At 46.2% G+C, this 24,142-nt stretch overlaps 1 protein-coding gene across 1 annotated transcript in view; it reads right to left on the bottom strand.

Annotated features, from left to right (window-relative positions):
- Positions 1 to 2,605: 2,605 nt before the first annotated feature.
- The window catches only part of TFAP2E (transcription factor AP-2 epsilon), a 47,703-nt gene continuing 26,166 nt past the window's right edge, over positions 2,606 to 24,142 (bottom strand). The window contains exons 4-7 of the mRNA XM_056795133.1: positions 19,918 to 20,149; positions 15,634 to 15,752; positions 13,376 to 13,517; positions 2,606 to 3,115 (exon numbers count right to left, since the gene is read on the bottom strand). Coding sequence (XP_056651111.1) covers positions 2,827 to 3,115; positions 13,376 to 13,517; positions 15,634 to 15,752; positions 19,918 to 20,149 — 782 coding nt within the window. The 3' untranslated portion in view covers positions 2,606 to 2,826. The remainder of the gene's footprint in view (positions 3,116 to 13,375; positions 13,518 to 15,633; positions 15,753 to 19,917; positions 20,150 to 24,142) is intronic.

Below are 24,142 nucleotides of genomic sequence, written 5' to 3'. Positions count from 1 at the left end.
GTCAGAGAGCCAGGGCTGGAACCAGGAAGGCTCCTCTGGCTTCAGACACTTACCAGCCAGGTGATCCTGGGCAAGTCACTTCCCCATGTGAGTGTGAAGAGTCAGACAGAACTGAAAACAATCAAAGAACAGCAAGTGCTCTGCACAGCTTTCTAATGCTATAACTCGCCAAGAAAGGGCTGCCCTCCACTGGCAGGAGTTCCCTCCCCTACAAGTTCCCTAGATTGGTGAAATCCCAGATGGAGCCCCTCCCTCCCTGCTGTATTTGACACATGAAGCCCACCGAGGACCCTCAAGGGAAGGTTTGTCCCATTTTATAAAGGAGGCAGCCGAAGTCATAGCGACAGCACTGGTCACAAAGTCTGCTGCAGAATTAGGTCTCTCTCCTGCCAGTGCCTTCTGCTCTCTTCTTCCAGGACCTCAGAAAAGCCTGCCCACTGTCATAGCCAAGGTCTCCTTGGACCTATGGGACAGCTCCCCATGGCATTCAGGACCCTATGCCACATTAAATGGACTTCCCCGAAACAAGAGGTTGTGATTACCTTTTTGTCCCCCAAACAGGCAAATTAGGGGCAGCTAAGGGGGCACAGTGGATGGAACATTGGGCTTGGAGTCAAGAAGACCCAAGTTCAAAACCAACCCCAGACATATACTAGCTGTAAGACCCTGGGCAAGTCACTTACCTCTGACTGCCTCCATTTTCTCATTTGTAAAATGGGGACAATAAGAGCACCTACCTCCCAGAGTAGTTATAAAGCTCAAATGAGTCATATTTGTGAAACACTTAGCACAGTGTCTGGCACATAGTAGGCATTTAACAAATGTTTTTGTTTTCAATTGTGTCCAACTCTTTGAGACCCCATGTGGGGATTTCTTGGCAAAGATACTAGAGTGGTTTGCCATTTCCTTCTCCAGGATATTTCACAGATGAAGAAGCAGAAGCAAACAAGATGAAGGGACTTGCCCAGGGTCACCCAACTAATAAGTGTCTGAGGACAGATTTGAACTCAGGAACATAAGTCTTCCTGACTCCAGGCTCAGCCCTGTATCCATTGTACCACCTCGCTGCCCAATAAATGCTTACACTATTCTAAAATCCGTGCAACGTTCATGGTAACCCATTCTCACAAAGTGTCTTTTGTCGTAGAATCCATACTAAATGTTGGTTCCAAGGCAGAAGAGGTATAAGGGCTACGCAACTGGGGTTAAGCGACCTGCCCAGGGTCAGTCACACAGCTGGGAAATGTCTGAGGTCAGATTTGAACCCAGGACCTCCCATCTCCAGGCCTGGCTCTCTATCCACTGAGCCACCCAGCTGTCCTTCCTATAGCTGCTCCAGGTATCGATAGCATGCCCATTTTACAGATGGGGAAACCAAAAGGCTAAGTTAACCGGGCCCATGGTCATACAGCCCATGCTGGAGGCAGAATTTGAACTCAGGGCTTCCTGCCTCTGCACCCAGCCTATTATAGTCCACTCTCCAACACTCTAGAAATGGAGGAGCCTCTTAACATCCCCTTCTGAGGGTCTTCCCATTGCAAACCATCCCACCCTCCCCAAAGCCAGCCAGGGCTGGGGCCAGGCTGAAGAAGGACAGGGCACCTGCACCTGGGTGGTTTGAGAACAGGAGTTGGTGACACCCATGGCCACCCAGCTGCCATCTTGCCAGACCAGAGCTTCCCAGGGATGGAGCCACCCCTTCCTTCCCACCCACTGCCGAATAGGAAGGAAACCAAACCAAATCAGGATTCCCAACTCTACCCAACATAAATAATTCGCAGTGGACACTTCGGGACATTCTGATTTAATTACAACATAAATAAATATATACAGACGGCGACAGGGCCGTGGAGTTTGGCCTGGATTCAAGTGTTGCTTCCACTGTGGCTCCTCTTGCCCTTGAGTCCTTCCCCATCTTGGGTCGGGGGTGGGGTGGGGGGCTGGAAGAGGGGTTAATGAGGAACCTGACAGCCTGTGCTTCACATCCACCTCTCTCTTGGAGGAACGGGACAGGGACGAGGGGTCCAAGAGTCAATCCTTGAACAACACCCAGTTCTCCCACCCACCACTGATGAGCCACCCCGGATCTCTCCTATGCCGAAAGGGGCCTCCTCTGTGTGGTGAGGGAGGCAGAGGATCTCTCGATAGCCCCACACACACACGATACCCCAGTTTCAGCCAGACAAAGGATTCCCTCTCTTCTCTGGAACCTCCCCCGCCCCAGTCACCACCCTCTCCCCACCCCAAATCTATGAAGCCCCTTCCCCAACCCTTCCCCCACAAAGTGAGGTTCCCTCAGAAACCTCCTAGCCTCCTCTATGCCCTCGATACCGAGAAGGGAACAGAGAAGTCAGAACATTGCACGTGTGACGTGGTGGGTCCCCAGCTTCAACATGAATCCATCTAGGGAGGGGGTGAAGTCTCTGAGCTGCCCAGCCCCACACCATCCTTCCCCTACTCCCAGCTCCAGCAGACTGTTCAATGGTTTCTCCCATCTCCTTTTTTCCTCCTTCTTCCAATCAAGGCCTTTGAAAGCAAACACAGATTCTCCCCAGCTTGTGCTCCAAGGTACCCCAATAGTCAGACTGCCTTCCCCCCCCCCCCCCACCTTCTTTTCTGCCCCAACACTCAAGAGATCAAACCTCCTCTCCCAAGCTTCAGGAGCAAAGGTGAAGGAGTGGAACCAAGATGGCGGCTTAGTAGCAGCAAAAGCCTGAAGTGCTCTGAGAATCCTTCCAAACCAAGCTTCAGGGGAGCTCCAGGGAAGAAGGAAGAGGGAGACTCGGGGCAGGAGGCAGGCAGCAGGAGGCAGGAGGCCAGGGCAATTTATTTCCGATGTTTCACATCCTTTTCTGATGCTTTTGAGTCTCCAGCTGGATGCCCATTGCCTGAGCTACTCAGGAACATTTTGTCAAGTCCCTTGAGGGATTCAACCAGGTAGTTCTGAAAGGCTGTGAGGGCAGCACAGATGGCTGGGCCCCCAAAGCCGTGGGTGATGAGGCTGAAATGAGTGAGGCAGCTCTGTACTCCTGGCTCCAGGATGAGAGAGGGTCGGCTGTTGCCCAACGGAGAACGGTCCTGTGCCATCAGGTCTGAAAACTCCTTACAGATTTGCCTGGCAAAGGAGGGGGACAATATGGGAGGTTAGACAGAAAAGGACCTGGACCAAGAGGAGGCCTGGTGGGGTTGGAGGTCCGAGAGAACAGGATGGGAATCTTTTGGGTTTTTTTTTTTAAGTATGCATTTATTCATTCCATTTGCTGAGAATTGTCCTATTGTACAAACACAGTAAAAAGTAAAAAAAAAAAAAACCACAAAATATTATAAAATAAAAAAGTACAAACTGCATTACTTAATAAACATGGCTAAAAGTGGTTGAAATTGGAAATAAGATAGCTTAAGTTGGAAACAGGATGGGAATGAGAGCATTTCTTTCTTGAGGTTTACAAAGCCCTTTCCTCCGCACACCCCTGTGAGTCAGGTGATATGAATATTCCAATTTTTAGACAAAGAAATATGAAATGTCCTCCATACCTGACTCAGTCACTCTCCTACTCCCTACCTCCTTCTCTGTTACCTGTGGGTTAAAGTCAAAGCTCAGCATGGCATTCAAGGTTTTCCACATCTGGTCCTAACTAGCTAATAAATAACAGAGCTGGGGTTCTAATTCAGATCTCCTAACTCCTGGAGGCAGCTAGGTGGAAAAGTAGAAAAGAGAAAAGAAAAGGTATATGACTCTGAGCAAGTCATCTAAGGTCTGCCTGCCTCAGTTTCCTCAACTGTAAAATGGGGATAATAATAACCCCCATCTCTTAGGGTCGTGAGTATCAAATATTTATCAAGGGCCAAGCAGAGTACTTGACACACAGTAGGTACTTCATAGTTATTCCTTGACTACCCACTATGCCTCTGCTAATGGGCAAGTAGCTATTGACAACTGTTGGGGGAGAGTGGAGGGAAGGACAAGGGAAGGAGATACTACCTCACCCCCACCCCAGGCTATGTAAGCGACTAGAGACCTGACTTGACCAGTCATTTCAGTCATGTCCAACTCTTCATGACCCTATTTGAGGTTTTCTTGGCAAAGATCCTGAAGTAGTTTGTCATTTCTTTCTCCAGCTAATTTTACAGATGAGTAAACCGAGGCAAATAGGGCTAAGTGACTTGCCCAGGGTTACCCAGACAGTGTCTGAGGACAGATTTGAACTCAGGAAGAGGAATCTTCCTGAATCCAGGCCAGGCACTCTATGCTCTGTGCCACCTTGTTGCCCAGATAGACCTGAGCACTATAGTCAGAGCAGGTGTAAGACTTATAGATGAAGGCAGATGAATAAGGTATGGTTTAGTCTTGCCCTCTAAGAACTGGGTGGCTCAGTGGATAAAGCACCAGATCTGGAAATGGGAAGTCCTAGGCTCAATTCTAGTCTCAGATATTTCCTGGATAAGCCACTTAACCCCAGTTGCCTAGCCCTTACCATTCTTCTGCCTTGGAACCAATGCTTAGTATCAATTCTAAGACAAAAAAGTAAGGGGTTAAAAAAAATGGAAAAAACAAGGAAAGGAGCTAAAAATAGAAGGCAAGTTCCCATTTAGAAAATATTTATACCAGTGTTTTCCTGAAAGCAAAGAACTGGATACAAAGTGAATGACCATTAGTTGGGGAATAGATGAAAAATTTGTGTGTGAAATAGGAATGCCATGAAATATCACTACATTCTTTTTATAAATATAGATCTGTGATTTCATCCATGTAGGGAATTTCCAGTGAGGAAACTCCTTTTCCAGATTCAGAGCTCAGTGTGAAGTATAAAAACTTTGCCCAAGGTCTCCTGGATGGAAAATATTCGACCCTACTGCACTTTTTAAAAAAACAACAAATATAAAGGAATCAGAGAAACCTGGGAAGAACTCGAATGAATTGATACAGAGTGAAGTAACCAGAGCCAGAAGAACCATCTTATACAGTGACATAACAATGTAAGGAAAACAGCCTTGAATGACAGAACTCTGACCAAAAGAGCAACCAGTTGACCTTAAAGGACTGGCAGTGAAGTATATACTACCTCCTGCTCTGCTGACAAAATGGTAGATGAGGGATGTGGAATAAGGCAAATGATTATCATTGCCAGTGTATTCGTTTGTTTTTACTATGGTCCAGGGCGCCATCTTTGTCATCTGAGATCACCACCTCAATGTCCTTCTAGACTATTCTTTCTCATTGCCCCCCACCATACACACACACCATATCCAATGTGTTGCCAACCTCTGTTGTTCCTGCTCTTCCAACATCTCTAAAATGCCTGTGCCCTACTCTTTCCTCCAACATTGCCTCAACTCTGATGCAGACATTCATCACGTCATTCCTAGACCACTGTGAAGCCTGCTGGCTGGTTGACCTCCCTGACGTTCAGTCCATCCCCAACTGAACCACCAAAGTAATCTCCCGAAAGTTACAATCTGACCATGGTGTCCCCCTTAACCCCTATGATTAAATCTATGATCATTCGTTTAGTTTAAATATTAAACACTTCATAACATGGTCCCTTCCTATGTTTCCAGTTGCCTTATGACTTACTCCCCTCTCTTCATTCTATAATGACTGTGGCCTCTCCGCAGTCCCTTGCACATTCTATTCCCCCGACTCCAAGCATTTTCGAGTGTCCCCTACGCGTGAAATTCTCTTCTTTTTCACATCTACCTCTTGGCTTCTCTGGTTTCCTTCAAATCTTAGCTAAAGTCCTACCTTTGGCAGGAAGCCTTTCCTAATTCTCCCTTCATGTCTTCCCTCCGTCGATTATCTACAGTTTATTCTGAATGCATCTCCTTGTACCTAAAGGCTAGCATGTTGTCTCCTCTCATTAGATCGTGAGCTCACTGAGGGCAAGAACTGTTTTGTATATTCCAGTTAACACAGTGCCCAATATAGAGCAGGACCTTAAATATCTGTTGATTTGATTTGATTTGATTCTGGATGAAGAAGAGGGAAAAGCTATTTTTGAAAATGAAGGTGATGTTAAAAAGACATAAAAAATTTCAAGATAAAATTTCAAAAAGGAATTCAGAGAAGCATTGTAAAACTTACTCAAACTAATTCAAGATATTTAAAAAGCATCAATAAAAAAATTTTTAAACCCTTACCTTCCATCTTAGAATCAATATCAGGTATTGGTTCCAAGGCAGAAGAGTGGTAAAGGCTAGGCAATGAGGGTTAAGTGATTTGCACAGGGTCACACAGCTGGGAAGTGTCTGAGGTCAGATTTGAACCCAGGACCTCCCATCTCTAGGGCTGACTCTCAATCCACTGAGCCACCCAGATATCCCCAATAAAACCATTTTTTTTTAAAACCCTTACCTTCCATCTTGGAGTCAATACTGTGTATTGGCTCCAAGGCAGAAGAGTGGGAAGGGCTAAACAATGGGGGTCAAGTGACTTGCCCAGGGTCACACAGCTGGGAAGTGTCTGAGGCCAGATTTTAACCTAGAACCTCCCGTCTCTAGAGCTAGCTCTCAATCCACTGAGCTACCCAGCTGCCCCCTAAAACTGTTTTTTAAAGAAAAGAGATATATTAGAAATAGGCACACTTAGTATAACTCCTATTTTGGTTCCATATTTAAGGAAATAGCATTGCCGAGGAAAAGTCATGTAACTGATGCTCTGGAAATTTAATGCCTTAAAATTTTAAACTCTTGTTTTCACTGTAGGGTTCAGAAGAGCTGACCTTAATAAACAAAGTCTACACAAAATTTATTACCTATTAGATAATCCATCCTTAAAGTTCAGCTCACTAGTGAACATTTAATAAATGCTTATTGGCTGAGCTCAAGAAACTTTTCCCTGGGCTCTGAGGTAAGCTCTCTTTCCCTTGAAACTTCATCATTATCTCTCCAGATATCTCCAGATAGAGCACAGGATTTAGAGTTAGGAGGTCCTGAGTTCAAATCTGGCCCTGGATATTTACTAGCTGTGTGACCCTCAGAAAGTCACTTAACCTCTGTCTGCCTCAATTACTTCAACTGTAAAATGGGGATAATAATAACACCTTCCTCCCAGAATCAAGTGAAATATGTTTATAAAAGTACTTAGCACATAGTAGGCACCTAATAAATTCTTATGTCTTTCCTTCCTTCATAATGGCATTAATAATGTACTACCCTGTATTCTAACTCTGTCTACAAGTCTTCTCTCCTACTAGATTTCCTTGAGGACAGGGACTATGGCTTATTCGTCTTTGTATCCCTGCTTCTCCTTCTAACTTCCTAGTGCCAAGCCTTGCATACCTAAGGGTCTCAATTAAATGCATAATGATTGAATGTTGGAACTAACCCCCTTCTGCTTGTTGGGTCTCAGTTTCTTCTGCTATAAAATTTGAGCTCCTTGATCTCTAAGATAACTTCCAACTCTGACACTCTGCAATTCTATTCTATCTGGGTAGTAGGGGAAGGCTCCATGGGAGAGATGGGATTTGAGCTGGGCCTTTACACTCCCTCAATGAGAGCTCATCAGCTCCTATAGAATCAATTATCATGTCTGTGCAGGTATTTTAAAGAGATCAAGTGACCTAATGGATAGAAATCTGGCCTCAGAGCCAGGAACACCTGAGTTCAAGTCTCTCTTCTAACAAAGTGTGACCCTTTGCAAACCACTTCTAGGCAACTCTTCCAAGACTTTAAGTTGCACAGAAAGAAGCTGACTTCTATTGGTAGGAGTTCCTTATACCAGGGAAATCACAGGTCTAGACTCTATCCCTAATCATACAGTTCCCTTATTTATCTATCTGTGTGGGTGGAGAGAGACAGAGACAGAGACAGAGACAGAGACAGAGAGAAGGGGAGAGAGAGAGAAAGAGAGGAGAGAGAGAGAGGAGAGAAAAGTGGAGGGGGAAAGAGAGAGGAGAGAAGAGAGAAAGAGGGGTGAGGAGAGGAGAGAGGTGAGAAAAGGAGAGGAGAGAGAGAAAAGAGAAAAAGAGAGGAGAGGGGGAGAGAGAGAGAGAGAGAGAGAGAGAGAGAGAGGGAGGGAAGGAAAGAGAGAGAGGTCTCCTGAGCCCCAATCCTACACTACCAACTGCCTATTGGACATCTCACTTTTTGTTCAAGAGAGGTAAGAGAATAGAGTCTACAAAATTATAGAACAAAGTCTGGCAAACATCTAGACAAGAAAATATTGATTCTAAAAGGCCAATAGAGCTTCATCAAGAACAGATCATGACAGCCTGACCTCATTTCCCTTACTGATGAGGTTATTAAAATTAGAGGAATGCTGAAGATGTGGTTTACCTAGATTTTAGCAAAGCTATTAATGAAGTGTCTCATGCTATACCTGAAGAGAAGATGGAGATATAATCAGATAGATTCAGAGATGGTTGAATAGTCAGACACTAAGTGTTAATGGTTTAATGTCCACATGGCAAGAGGTTTTTAATGGAGAGCCTCAGGGATCTGGGCTTAGCTTCGATGTAGTTAACATCATTATTAATGATTTGGATAAAGACATAGGAGCTATCTGCTCATCAGATTTGAAGATGATACAAAGTTGGAGGGATAGCTAATATATTAGATGCCAAAGTGAGGAATCAAAGCAGGCTGCAGCATTTAATGGAATCTAATAAGATGGATTTCAGTAGTAATAAATGTAAAGTCATGCCTTTACAAAAAATCACCTTCACATTGTAACAAGGGAATCACTTTAAAAGACTGATATATATTAATTTAAGGTCGCCAAGGAATCAGCTATGTAATTCCTAAATGAAAAACTCAAGTCAGCCGTCAGCCTTTTTTGGAGTTTAATTACAATAGGAGTAAGAAAGGAATTAGAGATAGAGAGAGAGAAAAAGGGAGAGAAGGGAATAGGGCTTAAATACCCCTTCTGTTTAGGCTGGGCCAAAAGGCCCAAGCCCTTAGATAGCTGGGGCAAAGAAAAGAGATCAGTCCCTATTACTCACGTGACCAAAATGGAGAAACAGTCTCAGAGGCCCCCACCTTCAGCTTCCTTCAGAGCAAACCTTCTCAGAGCCCAGGAACCACACCGAACAAAACCTCCACCACCTTCTCAGTCTTCAGACCCCCTATCTTTAAGGAAACCATCCAAGTTGCCTCCCCTCAGTCCTCACATCTACCAATCCCTGTTCATCAATTTCCCTGTCAATGGAGGCTCTCGCTTAACCCAGGACCGCCCAGAGGTTTCTGGCTTTTGCACATGTCTGTTGAAGGTCATATTTTCAAATGATTAAATCTTTACTCCTTTGCTACAGCCCTTTCTAAATCCTGTTAACTTGAGTAGGGTAGAGATTGGAATAATTAAATTTTGATCTAGGCTGCAGCCCTTACTCAATCCTATTAGGACTGAATAGGGTGGAGATTTATTCCAAGTATCTCCATTGTATCAATTCTAAAATCAATCAAGACTCAAAGAAATTCCTGTTCTATGCTTAAGCATAGGTCAAAGTCCTTTCCATTGTTCAGCAAAAGGTTTCTGTCCTAAAGTAATCTTAAGAAGGGAAGAGAAGGAACCTCCCATGCCAATGGGGTTCCCATTCCAATAGACTATCAGTAAGAAATTTTCCAAGTATGAAATATCCCAATGGTGAAATTTCCAACATTTATAAGTCTAAGGAAATTTGAGGTTTACAACATATAGAAGATGGGTAAATCATGGATAAGAGCAGCTAGGTGGTACAGTGGATAGAGTGCCAGGCTTGGAGTCAAGAAGATTCATCTTCATAACTTTAAATATGTCCTCAGACATTTACTAGAAAGGTGACCCTGGGCAAGCCATTTAACTCTGCCTCAATTTCCTCACTTTTAAATGAGCTGGAGAAGGAAATGGCAAGCTAGTCCAGTATCTTTGCCAAGAAAATCCCGAATGAGGTCAAGAAGAATTGGATACAACTGAAGGTGTCTGAACAACAACAAAAGTCGTGGATAGTAACAGTGGTACTGAAAAAGGTCTAGGGAGTTTAGTGGACTTCAAATTCAATATGAGTCAGCAGTATGATGTGGTGCCAAAAAATCTTTCTGCAACCCTGGGCTACATCAAGAGTACCTACCCTTGTCAGACCTCAAAGATACCACAATTTAAAAATGACATCAATGAGATGGAGAATGTCCAAAGAAAGGCAAACAGGATGGTAAAGGGCATTGGATCCATGACATAAAAGAATTGGTTGAAATAACCAGAAGAGTTGGAGGGAAGGGAAGATATGATAGCTGTCTTAAAGTATCTATCTGAAAGGCTATCACATGGAGGAGGGGTTAGCCTCATTCTGTCTAGTCCCAAAACATGGCACTACCTTCCTGGGTGTCATCCTTACTCTTACCTCACATGTACCATCCATTTCCAAACATCATTTCTATCTCTACAACATCTCTCATGTCTCCAATCACATGTCCAAGAATTCAGGCTCTCCTCACTCCCTGGACGAGCCTATTTCAATCTTCTTCTCATTGGTTTCCCTGCCTTGAGTCTCCTTCCCAACCCCAACACAATCACTTAAAGTTATTTTCCTAATGTACAAATGTAATTACATTAACTCTCCTTCCTTCTCAGTAAAATTCAGTGACTCCCTATTATTTCTAGGATCAAATGTAAATTCACTTTGCTATTTAAAGCTTTTCACAACCTGTCCTCATCCTACTTTTCCAGTCTTTTTATTCCTTACTCCCCTTCATGTGTTCTATGGTACAACCATACTGACTTTCTATTGGTCCTCATCCTTGACACTCCACGTCCCTGGACACATAGTCTTTGCATCATGTCTCCCATCTCTGGAATATTCTCCCTCCCTCTTCTGCCTCTTGGGAGCTCTGGTTTCCTTCAACCCTAGTTCAAGTTCAAGTTTGATCTTCTGTCTTGGTGGCCCCTTCTCCCTTCCCCAAACTTCTGACACTTTCCCTATCAAGGTGAACCTGCATCTATTTTATAGTGTTTTGATATCTATCTTCTTTCACAACATGGTGAACACAAGAATACGTGTTGTATAATAACACATGTATACCTATATCGGATTACCTGCCATCTTGGGGAGAGAGGAAGATTGGGTGGGAGGAAGAGAACGAAATGTCTGTCGGGAGAAGATTAATGAAAATTGTATTGACCTGGAAGCTGGATGTTTTTCAAGGCAATATTGTTGCTTTTTACAATGAGAAGGAAAGTGATCTAATGGGGGAAAATGGGTTGATTGATGGGATACCAGAGGGAGGTAAGTCAATCCAAACAAAGACAATTAACAAATTCATGGAGAGCAGAAACCACAAGATATGTTCAGGAGACAATGAGGAAATGAATTTACCTGTAGTAAAGGATTCATTTAGGAGAGGGAATGAAAGAGGCAAAGAAGTGGGGAAGAGGCCATGTGGCAGGGGACAAGTTTTGACTTTATACTGTAGGCAAAGAATGGCAAGAAAAACTAGCCATTTAGCCCTCCTGCATAGGATGGAGTGGAGGGAAAGGGGCTGGTGGCAGGACGACCAGTTATTGAGATAATCATAGCAAAAAGAAAAGAGAACTCAGATGGGATCAATTAAGGATAAAAGAGGTGTTGCAGGGGTGGGGGGAATATTGACAGGATTTATTAGTATTCAGTCAAATGGCAAAGGGAAGCAAAGAGAAAAAGAGAAATCAAAGATGACATCAAGATTTGAACCCAATGAGGATGGTAGTGCCATGAGTAGAAATAGAGATGTTATAGAAGGAGACCTGAATGGGCTTACAGAGGCAAAGTGAGAAGAGAAAGAATCCTAGGATTTAACCAGTTGTGGCACATGAATGCAAGGGATTATTATTTCAGCCTAAGAGATGATAAATAATGGAAGAAGAAAGAGAAGCATGAGAAGATTATATGAACTGATGCAAAGTGAAGTAAGCAAAACCAGAATGACTACAACAATGTCAGTGGAAGGAGCGATAACAAAGAGAAATGGAAGGCTATGAAAGTGTTATGACCAAGCCTGGCCTCAAAGAAGAAGTATGAGGGTGTGCTTCCCTCCCTGTTTTGCCGAGGCAAAGTCAATGCATGAGGAATGCTACCCATCATATGGGACTTAGTTGCTATGTGGGCTAACTTTGTTGAAGTTTTTTTGTATCTTTTTTCCAATTTGAACCAATTTTTCCAATTCTTTGTTATAAAAGATGGTTGTCTAGGAGAGGAAAGGTGGCACTATATTGGGAAATGAAAGGGATAAAAACAAAATATTATAAATTTGAAAAGAATCATAGGATTTTAGAGCTATATGAGAGTGGATGTATTTCATACATGTGGAGCTTCGGTCCCTCCTGGGATGGGTACAGATGGGCAGAAGACAAGCAGGGAAGAGTTTAGGATTAGAGATTCAAATGACGGTGTCATCATATAGAGCTGATCATTGAAAACTTGGGAGGAAATGGAAGTGTAAGAAGAGCAAGGAGGTCTACAGTCACTTTCTTTGTGTACTTGAAAGGTAGGGCTGTCATGGAGAAGAGGAATAAAGCTTATTCTGCTTGGTCATAGAGGACAGAACTAGAACTCATGCCAAAAGGCAAATTTTATCATATATTTATTAAAACCCTTACCTTCTGTCTTGGAATCAATACTGTGTATTGGTTCCAAGGCAGAAGAGTGGTAAGTGCTAGGAAATGGGGGTTAAGTGACTTGCCCAGGGTCACACAGCTGGGAAGTATCTGAGGACAGATTTGAACCCAGGACCTCCTATCTCTAGGCCTGGCTCTCAATCTACTGAGCTACCCAGCTGCCCCCCCAAGAGGCAAATTTTAGCAGGAAAATAAGGAAAAATTCCCACCAATTATTGCTGGGTGGCCATGGTAGGTAGTGGGCTTCTGATGACGGAGGGTTCCCAGAACTAAAGCTAGAAGGAACCTTCTGGCCATCTAGTGGAAGCTGATTTACTCACTTTACATATGAGGAAACTGAGGCCCAGGGAGGTTTTTAGGTCCATTTTCCAAGGCCACACAGGTATTGTCAAAAATGGGACTCTAACCCAAACCCTCTGACTCTAGAGCCAGTGTTCTTTCCACTGTATGACACTGCTTCTCAAGGTCTGCACACAGAGGCTGCATTCCTATTTAGGTGGAAGTTGAGCTGGACTGGTCATTGATCAATCAACTGATGCACGTTCATGAAGCACCTATGTACCAGCTAATGTGTTACGCATTGAAGATACAAAAAGAGGCAAAAGACAGCTCCTGCCCCCAAGGAGCTCACCACCCACTGGACCCCTGTGAGATCCCTTCACGCTTTGAGATTCTGAGCCCTCTGGTCCCTGGCACTTGCCGTGGGATGCTCTGGGGGAGATGGAGGGCAGAGACGTGTGTGTCCAGCCATTCGGGCCCTCGGTACCGGCCCCCTGCCCCACCTTAGCCCATCTCTCCACCGCGCATACTCACTTAGTGGCCAGCAGCATGTTCTTCCGGCTGTGCAGTTCTGCAGGGTCTGCGTGTTGCCGGCACAAGTACTCCGCTGCTGCCTTGGCAGGAAACTCTGTCTCACACACGTAGCCAAAATCTCTGGCAAGGTGTACAGCCTCTCCTGTAGAGGGATTTTTTAAAAAGGCTGTCATTGGAAGCTGGATGCTCTTCTCACTCCTGTGCCTCTTGTTCCACAGCTGCTAGGGCATTCATTCCCTGGAGCCTGGAGTTTCTTTTATAAAGGGAAATGGGTCTGAGGTATTCCCTTTTTTTTTCCCCCCTTCTAAAACCTGTATTTTCTGTCTTTGAATTGATCCAAAGCAGAAGAGAGATGAGGGCTAGGCACTGGGGGTTCAGTGACTTACCCAGAATCACATGACTAGGAAGTGTCTGAGTTCAGATTTGAATTCAAGACCTTGGATTCTGGCTTGGCTCTTAGTCCACTGAGCCAACTAGTTGCCCTTGAAGTACTCCTTTTTTTTTTTAAACCCTTACCTTCTGTTTTGGAATCAATACTCTATATTGGTTCCAAGGCAGAAGAGTGGTAAGGGCTGGGCAATGGTTCAGTGACTTGCCCAGGGTCACACAGCTGGGAAGTGTCTGAGGTCAAATTTGAACCTAGGACCTCCCATCTCTAGGTCTGGCTCTCAATCCACTGAGCCATCTAGCTGCCCCCTGAAGTACTCCCTTTTAAATTGACTGGCCAGCCACAGGCTAGGGAAGGTAACCTTAGAGGGCTTCTCATCCTCTTGCTCTGTTTTAATTCTTTTACCTCCAAGTTCCCCACCTCCACTTCTTAGAATCCTCAGTTTCCTTTAAGGCTAAACACCACGGCACTCTTTCCCTGAGGAAGCTTTTCCCTTAGCTCAGGGAGTACCTGGAAGCCCCCTATAAGCAGATCTTCTGGATTGTTTTTGAGTTTGTTTTTATAATCTTCAAAGTTCTGCAGTTGGTAAGGGGGAGAAACACACCTCCCACAATGCTCCCACTCTAGCACAGGTGCAGCAGTCACACACCACCAACGGTTCCAGCCTGCAGGCCCTCAAAGCTGTCCAGTTTCAGCCTCTAAGAATGGGGAAGGGGGGAAGGAGGAGGCCCTACATTACCCAAAATTCCTTTCTGTATTACCTAGAATCCTTTTCCCTTTTCCTGTGTCCTCCCTTTTACATGATTGTATTTAAGTTTGCTATGACTCCTCCCTCTTGCTCTTCTCTCAAGACCAGGCTGGGCTTTTAGGTAGTTCTTTTCCTTTAGTTATTATTAATAAAATCTTATAAAATGTAAAAAACAAACAAACAAGAATGGGGGTGCCAATGGTGTTGCCCCTTCCGATTCCATCCAGGAAAAGCTTGTTTGTACTTTGTGAAAGGATAAGCAGACCCTCCTCATTTTCTGCTCCTTATTTTCCATGACTAAATCAGCTGGGGTGGGGAGAGAATCAATGGGTCTGGGACCTGCTACCCCGCCTCTACGAACCCTCAAAAGGTTCAAAAATGGTATGATGCTACGGGGAACCTCAGATTACCAGAGATTGCACACGGGAGGTACTAAATGGATGTTTGTGGAACTGAATTCTCTTCTCCTTTATCAAATGAGGCCAGACCTTGAGGACAGCTAAGGAAGCTTACTCACCTGCTTCAAAAAATAAAATCAATAAAATAAAAGCCCTCCTATTTCAAGGAGAGCTATTTTGAGCTAGGGCTAGCCTGTAGGTCCCTCTCTCATCTAGTCAATTCACAAATATTCATTAGGTGCCTACTATGTGTGTAGACCTTGTCCTTCTGAGGTTTCTTATAGCATTTTTTTAAACTCTTACCTTCCATCTTAGAATTAATACTGTGCATTGGTTCCAAGTCAGAAGAGCAGTAAGGGCTAGACAATGGGGGTCAAGTGACTTTTCCAGGGTCACACAGCTAGGTAGTGTCTGAGGCCAAATTTGAACCCAGGACCTCCCATCTCTGGGCCTGGCTATCCATCCACTGAGCCCCCCAGCTTCCCCCTCCCATAACACTGTGCCTGGACCTCTTCTTCTTTGTCCTTAACTTGCTCTTGCATATATCACAATGATGTCTGCTCATGTCTTTCCTCCCTGCTGGATTCTAAGCTCCTTGGAAGTAGGATCCATGCTGAACTTATTTTATTAGCTCCCATGCTGAGCATAGAATCTCGCTCCTGGTTGACTTTTACTAAGGATTTATTAAGAGCCCCTAGACTGGCCCACACTCATCCATGCTTACCCTCCACCAGCGAGGTGAGCAGAGTCACATTGGCTGCCTTCCGACGCCCGGCAGGCAAGTTGAGGCCGATCTTCTCCAGTCGCTCCCGAAGGCACCGACCTCCGTTTTTTGACTTGGCCCTGTGAAGGGGGAGGGACGTGAGGGTCAACAGATTCTGGAGGCTCCCTCAGACCCCCCCGCCCCCCCCCCCCCACTTCCACTCCCCATCCTCCTCTGGGAGAGAAGGCTTCCTCCTAACCCAGCTGTGCTAGAGAAGAAAGAACCAGAGAGTCAGGCAAGAGAGGGTAGCAGCGGGGCTCTGGGGGAAGAGGACTAATGGCTCAACCTCACTTCCTGAGATGGTTCAAAGATCGTCTCATGGAAGGAGGGGGGAGACTCGTTCTGCTTGGCCTCTGAAGAGGGAAGCTCCGGAAGAGCGCTACATTTCAGCTTTGATGTAAGGGGAAAGAAACTTCCTCACCTACCCCAAAGGACAAAGGGATGCCCTGGTTTGTAATGAGGTCTCCATCCTTGTCGGTGTTCGTACAGAGGCTGAAGAATCACTTCTCAGAGAACTGAGCAGTATAGTGCGTACAACACTGGCCTCGAAGAGAGCCACTTCAAATTCTGACTCTGACATGTTCTGGCTGTGTGATCCTGGGTGAGTCATTTACACTCCCTTGGTCTCAGTTTCCTCATTCATACAATGGAAATAACAATACCTTACAGGGTGATAACATATGTAAAGCACTTTGTAAGCCTCAAAGTACTGTATAAATGTTAGCGTTATTGTTCCTAAGAGACTACCTAATTGAAGAGGCCCTTCCTGATTACTCCAGTTGCTACTATATCCCTCCGAACTACAGTGTATTTCTTTTGTATATTTTAATATATGTATACATTGTCTTTCCCAATTAAAATAGAATTCTGTTCAGTCTTCCCATGCTCCTTCCTCCCCACCCCGTCTCTCTGTGTCTCTCTGTCTTTCTGTTTCTCTCCCTCTCCCCCTTCTCCCTTCCTTCCTTTCTCTCTGTGTTTCCTTCTCTCTCTCCCTCTCTCTTCCTCTGTCTGTCTATTTCTCTCTCCCTCCTCTCTCTCTCTAGGTTTCTGTCTCTCTCCCTTTCTGTCTCTGTCACTCCCTCTCTCCATCTCTCTCTCTGTTTCTGTCTCTCTCCCTCTCTCCATCTCCCTCTCCATCTCTCTGTGTGCCTCCCTCTGTCTCTGTCTCTCTCTGTCTCTGTCACTCCCTCTCTCCCTCTCCCTCTCTCTGTCTGTGTCTCTCTGTATCTCTCTCTCCCTCTTCTTCCTTTCTCCCTTTCTTTCTCTGTTTCCTTCTCTCTCCCTCTCTCTTTCTCTGTCTGTCCCTCTCTCTTTCTCTGACTGTCTGTCTGTCCCTCTCTCTTTCTCTGTCTCTACCTCTCCCTCCCTCCTTCTCTCTCTCTCTGTCTCTCTCCCCCTCTCTGTCTTTCTCCCTCTCTCCATCTCCCTCTCCATCTCTCTATGTGTCTCTCTCTGTCTCTGTCACTCCCTCTCACCATCTCTCTCTCCCTCTCTCTCCTTCTCTATGTCTCTGTGTCTCTCTGTCCCTCTTCTCCCTTTCTTCCTCTCTTTCTAAGTTTCCTTCTCTCTCTCTCTCTCTCTCTCTCTCTCTCTCTCTCTCTCTCTCTCTCTCTCTCTCTCTCTCTCTCTCTCTCTCTCTCTCTCTCTCTCCCCCTCTCTCTTTCTCTGTCTGTCTCTCCATCTCTCTCTCTCTCTCTCACCTTTTTTCTCCTTCTCTTCATCTCCCTTAGCCTCCCTTAGTCTCATTTGTTTTTAAAAAAGAGGCTATTGGACCTTTGGGGTCCCTTCCTGCTCTACTTCAGGGACCCAGTGATTCTGTAGTGGTGGGGAACAGGGCCTTCTTTGCAAACTGCTGGAGAGGTGTGCTTTGTCTTTCTGTGGCCAGGATAGAGAGGTCCTCAGAGATGGTGTCCCTCCCAACATTAAGGGTGACCTGAGGATGCTCCCTATTCTCCTGGTCCCTTAGGGTCTTTGCCAGTAGGGCCAGACATTGCCTCCTTCTGAACTTCTGTCCGCCCTCATTAGACCAGAGAAAATGGCTAACATGAGTTGGCTACCTCCATCTGATGGGGGGGGGTGGAGGGGGAGGAAGGAGGGAATGAATTGGCAAATCAGGTGGCCCTACTCCCCCTTCAGGAGGTCTTGCCTTAATTCACTTCCAAGCCAAGGCCCTACTCCCAGAGTCCCCAGAGAACTGGACTCAGATCTTCCCACCAATGGAGAGAGTCAGGATCAGGGAGCCGTCAGCAGCATCCATTCCCTGGGAGCAGCTCTGGGGCAGACGGCCCTTTTCCTGTCTCTGACCGGAGGCCAGACACACCTTCCAGCTGGGACACATTGCCGGCTACGTTTGCCCCAGTCCTAGCAGTACTCCTGTCCCCCTGGTCCACGGGCGTTCTCCACATCCATATATGGGCACATGCAGCCCACAGACGCCACGTCCCATTCAAGGACACGCAGACGCATGCTACATGCATAAGTACACAATCCCCAGGCGCCATCCTCCCCTCCATATATGGACCTCGTCAGCCTCTACGCGCATGCACAGTCACACGGCCTATTCATGGATACAGGAGAACCGTAAGGACCCCTCGAGTAGATGTGCAGGCTGGGATCCACAGGCACTTGGGCCGCCATGGCTCACAGAACCCGTCCTGTGCTGGGCCTTAGGGGCCACTTTGTCCCTCCTGCACAGATAGGGGGAGATGCACACAAACTAGCTACCCTGAAGACCCAACTCCCTTTCCACGGGGGTGAGCCTCCAGGAAGGACAATGGAGTGGGTGCCCTAGGGAGGAGAGAAAGAAGGGAAATGGGGAGTCCTGGCCCAAAGTCGTCAGGCTGGCTTTTAAGGGTCTGCCATGCTCTGCTTCCTCTCCATTTTTCTTTCCTTTTAGGGGACTTCCCATTCCCCCCTGAATTGAAGAGGTGTTTTGTTTTTTATCCAGAGATAATTTGATTTAAAATTATAAAGGACCTTCATTTTACTGATGAGAACCAGAGCTCTAAAGGCAGAAGCTGACACCCAAAGTCACCTACTAGTAAATGGCAAAGCTGGGATTTGAACGCAGGTCTGACTTCAAATCTGTGGTTCTTGATACTGCGCCATGCTATCTACTTCTCCCTTTTCTCCACTGGCTATCCCAGCCAAGTCTTTCCCTCTTCTCCCCCCACCCCAAATATAATCAGCCACCAGCCTAGACTTGTGTGGGAGCTCCCTAGATAGTAGAGGCTGGGCCAGCTGGGGCCTGTCTGTGAAGCAGCTCATAGCCCCCACCCACCTGCCCTACTACTAAGGAAAGATTGGTCCAAGGAGGAATTTCCTCCTCTCAGTGGGACTAGTCAGGGTGGGTGAAGCAACTGGAGTTGGAATATCTGGATTTGAATCCTTTTTCTACTGTTTACTTGGCTTCATGACCATGGACAAGCCTCAACCATTCTGAATCTCTCTTTCTCCATCTCGAAAATGGAGCAGCATAATTCTTGCACTATCTCCCTCACTGTGTTGTTCTAAAGCAAGTGTAAGTCATACAGTATTATAGGCATGTACCTAGAGAGGATCTAAACTATTGGAGATGAGAAGGGAAGGGAAGGACAGGGAAGGGCAGGGAAGGATAGGGAAGGGCAGGGCAGGGCAGGGCAGGGCAGGGCAGGGAAGGGAAGGGAAGGGAAGGGAAGGAGGGAAGGGCAGGGAAGGGCAGGGAAGGGCAGGGAAGGGAAGGAGGGAAGGGAAGGGAAGGGCAGGGAAGGGAAGGGAAGGAAAGGGAAGGGAAGGGAAGGAAAGGAAAGGGAAGGGAAGGGAAGGGAAGGGAAGGGAAGGGCAGTGAAGGGCAGTGAAGGGAAGGTAAGGGAAGCGCAGGGAAGGGAAGCGCAGGGAAGGGAAGGGAAGGGAAGGGAAGCGCAGGGAAGGGAAGGGAAGGGAAGGGAAGGGAAGGGAAGGGAAGGGAAGGGAAGGGAAGGGAAGGGAAGGAAAGGGAAGGGAAGGGAAGGGAAGCGCAGGGAAGGGAAGGGAAGGGAAGCGCAGGGAAGGGAAGGGAAGGGAAAAGAGCATTAATTATCTTCTATGTGCCAGGCATTGTACTGAGCACCCCACAAATATTATTTCATTTGATCCTAACAAGAGTAAGAGAGGAAAGGGGGCCAGTTCAGAGCCAGCCCAGTCTTTTGCCTGGGTCCAGCCAGTCAATCTTCCCAGAGAACCAACCCAACCCAGCCCAACCTGATCTTTCACAAGATTATTTTTTACCTTCGCAAGACACCCCCAAGGAGGGAGGCATTGAGACACTCTGGGGGCGAAAGCCTTCTCTGCACTTCTCCCACGGTGACCTTGTACTTAGAAGTGGAGCTGAGCAGGGAGAGGCGGCCAGGTACAGAGCAGAAGACCTCATTGGGGTTGGTGACCACGCCACTGACCAGGCTGTCCTTATTCAAGGCCAGGGCAGAGATGGCACTGCCATTGGCTTTGGAGGGGATGGGCACTGTGGGAAGAAGACAGAACATTTTGAAGTTGTTTCCTGGGTCTGAAAAACTATCATTCCACACCTGTACTCCCTCCCCTTTCCTATCCACTTCAGCTCACTCCCTCACATGTATTTCCTATACTTAGAATGACCTCCCTCCCTCCCTGTTGTATTCCTACCCATCTTTGAAAGGCCGGCTGAAGGGGCCCCAGCAGGACGTCTTCCTTGAGATCCTTGGGTGGGCCTACCTCTGGCCTCATGTAGCACTTTGGGGATCTGGGGTGCATTTGTTTTTTTCAGACCTGCTAGTCATAGGATCATAGATTTAGAACTAGAAAAGGCCTCAAAATTATCTAATCCATAAGGAAAGTGTTTATATATATATATATAAATATATATGTACATATATATATATATATATATGTGATTTTATATATATATATTACTCAGTGTAATTGTTAGTCAACTCCAGAAGAGGGGAGGGAAGAGGGGGGAAGGAGACAAAAATCATGTAACCATAAAAAAATTGGTTTAATTACTTTTAAAATAAAAAATAAAATAAAAATTATATAATCCAGTTGCCTTTATATTATATAGGAGAAAAATGACACCCTCCAAAATTAAGGGATTTGCCCAAGGTTGAATAATTAATAAATGGCTGTTGGGATTTGAACTCAGATCTCCTGGCTCCAGATAACAAATTATTTCCACTACACCATACTGTCTTCCTTTGAATTTGACTGCCATATATTTTATGCTATACTTATCTCTACACTCCTACTAGGTTATGAGCTCCGTCAGCAAAGGGATGGAGTCTTGATGATCTCTCTCTCCCCTAACACAGGGCTCTGTACCCAAGAGGCAGTTAAGAAAGAAAATAAATAACCGGATCTTCAAACAGCTTCTCTCCATCTCCTCGGAACCCAGGGGACCCCAAACTCCTCCTCCCCTCTCCTCCTGACTGTTTGAATCCTCTTAAGGTGGGGAGTTCAGGATAGGTTTCAAGGTCTGGCCTGTGTTCATACTTGAGGGTGAATGGTAAGAGCCTCTATTGGCCCCTCAGCATCCTTCCCACTGCCTGAAGAGTTAGCCTCATTTTCTCCTGACCCGTTCCAGGCAAGAAAAAGGACAACTTTCCTAGAGGCAGTAAGAAGTCCCAATGGAGAGAGAGGGCCAGGCCTGGAATCAGGAAGATCTGAGTTCAAATCTAGTTTCAGATACAGCTGTGTGATCCTAGGCAAGTCACTTTAACTTGTGTCTGCCTCAGTTTTTTTTAGCTGCATAATATGAATCACAAAGGTCCCTAGCTCAAAAGGTTGTTGTGAAAATCAAATGAGATATTCATAAAGTGCTTAGCCCATGGCTGACCGGGCGCCTTGTAAGCACCATATAAATGTTTCTTTCCTTCCCACAGGCCTCCACTTCCATCTCCTTCCCTGTCAATTTCAGCTGGCCATCCCAAGAATCTTTGGGAGAATCTGAGACCCAGGCTGACAGCTTGTCCAACCCCCCTTACAGGAGGGTGAGATAAACCCCACTGAATGCTCACTGCCACCCCCACCCCCTTTTCACTTGGGTGGCTCCTGTTCAGCACAGCCAGAGAGGCGAGAAAATGGGAGAGGAGGAAGGAAGGGCTGTCCACAGGGGTCTCCATTTTTTTTCTTGACACTGGCTGACAGAGCCACCTTCTGCCAGAAGCCAAGCCTTCCTGGACCCTGAGCCGTGGCCAAATTCTCTGTCCTTTGGGGGAGAGTACTCTCTTCTAGCAAGACTCACTCTCAGCCCCGAATGGAAGGGGCTCCCGAGATGCCAGGAACCTGTGATTCTCTTCCTCACAGAGGAAATCATTATTTTACTAAGGAGGCAAAAGGTACTTGTTTTCCCAGCTCCTCTTCCTTCCCTGCAAAAAGCAGCTTCTCAGGCCCCCTCCCAGGATCTGGGATGGGTATGGGTGGGGGAGAGTAGATGAAGGGAAGCCTGGGAAGTGTAAGGGCAAGGGTGAGTGACAGAGAGCTAATGAGTAGGTGCTTTGAGATCCCAAAGATGAAAGTGGCAGGAGAGGACATGGGCCTGGTCACCTGCAGATGAAGAGTCCGGAGAACCCCCCCATAATGCCAAGATTCCAGTATTCAGGCCAAGAAATGCACCCTAGCCGAAAGGATGGAGCAAAGGGCTGTCTTGAAAGAGGTCAGGATATCCCCCCAACTCCCCAAGCCCCCATCTGGTCTTTGGGTCCTTCTGCTCTTATCCTTAGTCATACAAGCTAGGGAGAAAATGTCAGGAAACTGGGAGCCTGAGTCTCCTCTGCAGATCTCCCCATAGCCCCAGGGAAAAGAACATTAATGAGCAGTTTAGTGCTTTGAGATCTCGAGATGAAAGGGGCCAAAGAGGGCGGGTGTCTGTGTGGGGTGGAACCCTATATTTTCCACAAATTAATCTAATCTCATCTTGCTTTGGGGGTGGTAGGCCGAGACTACCCAAGCTCAGCCGAACCCCTCTCCCTGGTTGGGAGGGAGCCCGGAGCCTGGGGGCAGGGGATTTCCCCAAAAGAGGAGCTGCCCAAAAGCCCTAAGCAGAACCAGGAGGCAGGTTAATAAGGTATATTCAGTCTATGCCTCACTCCTTCCCACAACCAAATTCTGAGCCCAACATGGCACTTCTGTGTCCAGTCCAAACTCTCTCCTCATGACGTCTCCCAAAGGGCACACTAGGGTCTCAGCCCCCCTACTGTGACCCTCCCCAAACTCAGCCTGCCCATGGGCTAGGAGAGCCTCCTCCATCATGGCCACTTATTCTAGGGCTCGCATTAAGGGCCTCCATTGTGGGCAGTCCCTTTCTCTGAAACCCTGGGGGCTGTGAGACCCAGGAGGTGGGGGGCCCAGGGTGACACAGTGTAAAAATTAAATTAGTTTCTCTACTAAAAGTATATGTTAGAGGTTTATTAAAGATTTAGAAATCAAGGATAAAGAAATACAAAATAAGAAAAGCCTAGGGCTGGTAAACCCATTCAATTTCACTTACTACATCTTGAGAGATGTGTGTGCTTAGAAGCGGAAGCAGAGAGACCAAGTAGGCGGTACAGTCAGTTTAAATAGAAATTTTGTTCTCGGCCCAGGTGGGGATTCAGGTGATATTATAGGGAATGCTGGGAACTGCCAAAGACTTCTGGGGATTGAAGTCTGGAGGTTCAAATCTCCATTTTTACAACAGACACAGGGACTTAAGGAGGTGAGTCCATTCAGCCCCCAGAACACAGTGGAGCCGATGCAGGGATCCGTGGGCATTTAAGATCCTGCACACAAGACATGTAGGCCTGGACCCAGGTTCCTGGACCAGCAGCCCCGAGTTCTCCAAGGCCACAGGCTCTGACAGATCTTAGAAGTCTGGAGAGGGCGAGGATCAGGATTTGTGAGATGAATTTTTGGTCAAAGATAGCCTACAGTATAATGTTTGCTTATGTATAAAGAGGAGGCCAAAGAGTGGAGTGTAGAATAATGCAAGATAGCCTTCCTAGAACACCTGAGATACCTGTGAGGGAATCGACATTTTATGTGTAGGGATGGATAAGTAAACATCCTAGAGGGACTGTGACTGGACCAAGGAAGGCTGTGTACAAAATGTAGAACTTACTGACGTTGTAAATGGACACACGTCACGTATCTTACATCTCACATCACACAGGCACACAGAGCCAGAAAACAGCATGTCGGAATTCAAAGGGACCCTAAAGAAGGATCTGGGAACAGGAAGATTTGGGGAGCTAGAAGAGATATCAGAAACCGTCTGATTTTACAGATGAGGAAACCGAGGCCCAAAGAGGCTAAGTGATTTTTTTCCCAAGGTTACACAAATACCAAGTGGCAGAGCCTGGGCTATGAGCCTAGATCCTCTGGCTCCAAAATCCAATTTCATAGCTAGCATTGTAGAAGAGATAGAGGCCCAATCCTCCCTCTTCCCATCCCCTATCACCAAATTGTACCTGGGAGGTATAAAAATATCTGCTCATATATA

Source organism: Monodelphis domestica, chromosome 4 (genome assembly GCF_027887165.1).
Source record: "Monodelphis domestica isolate mMonDom1 chromosome 4, mMonDom1.pri, whole genome shotgun sequence".
NCBI classification, from domain to species: domain Eukaryota; kingdom Metazoa; phylum Chordata; class Mammalia; order Didelphimorphia; family Didelphidae; genus Monodelphis; species Monodelphis domestica.
The sequence above is the reverse complement of the archived record's forward strand: the minus strand, read 5'-3'. Positions and strand labels throughout refer to the sequence as shown.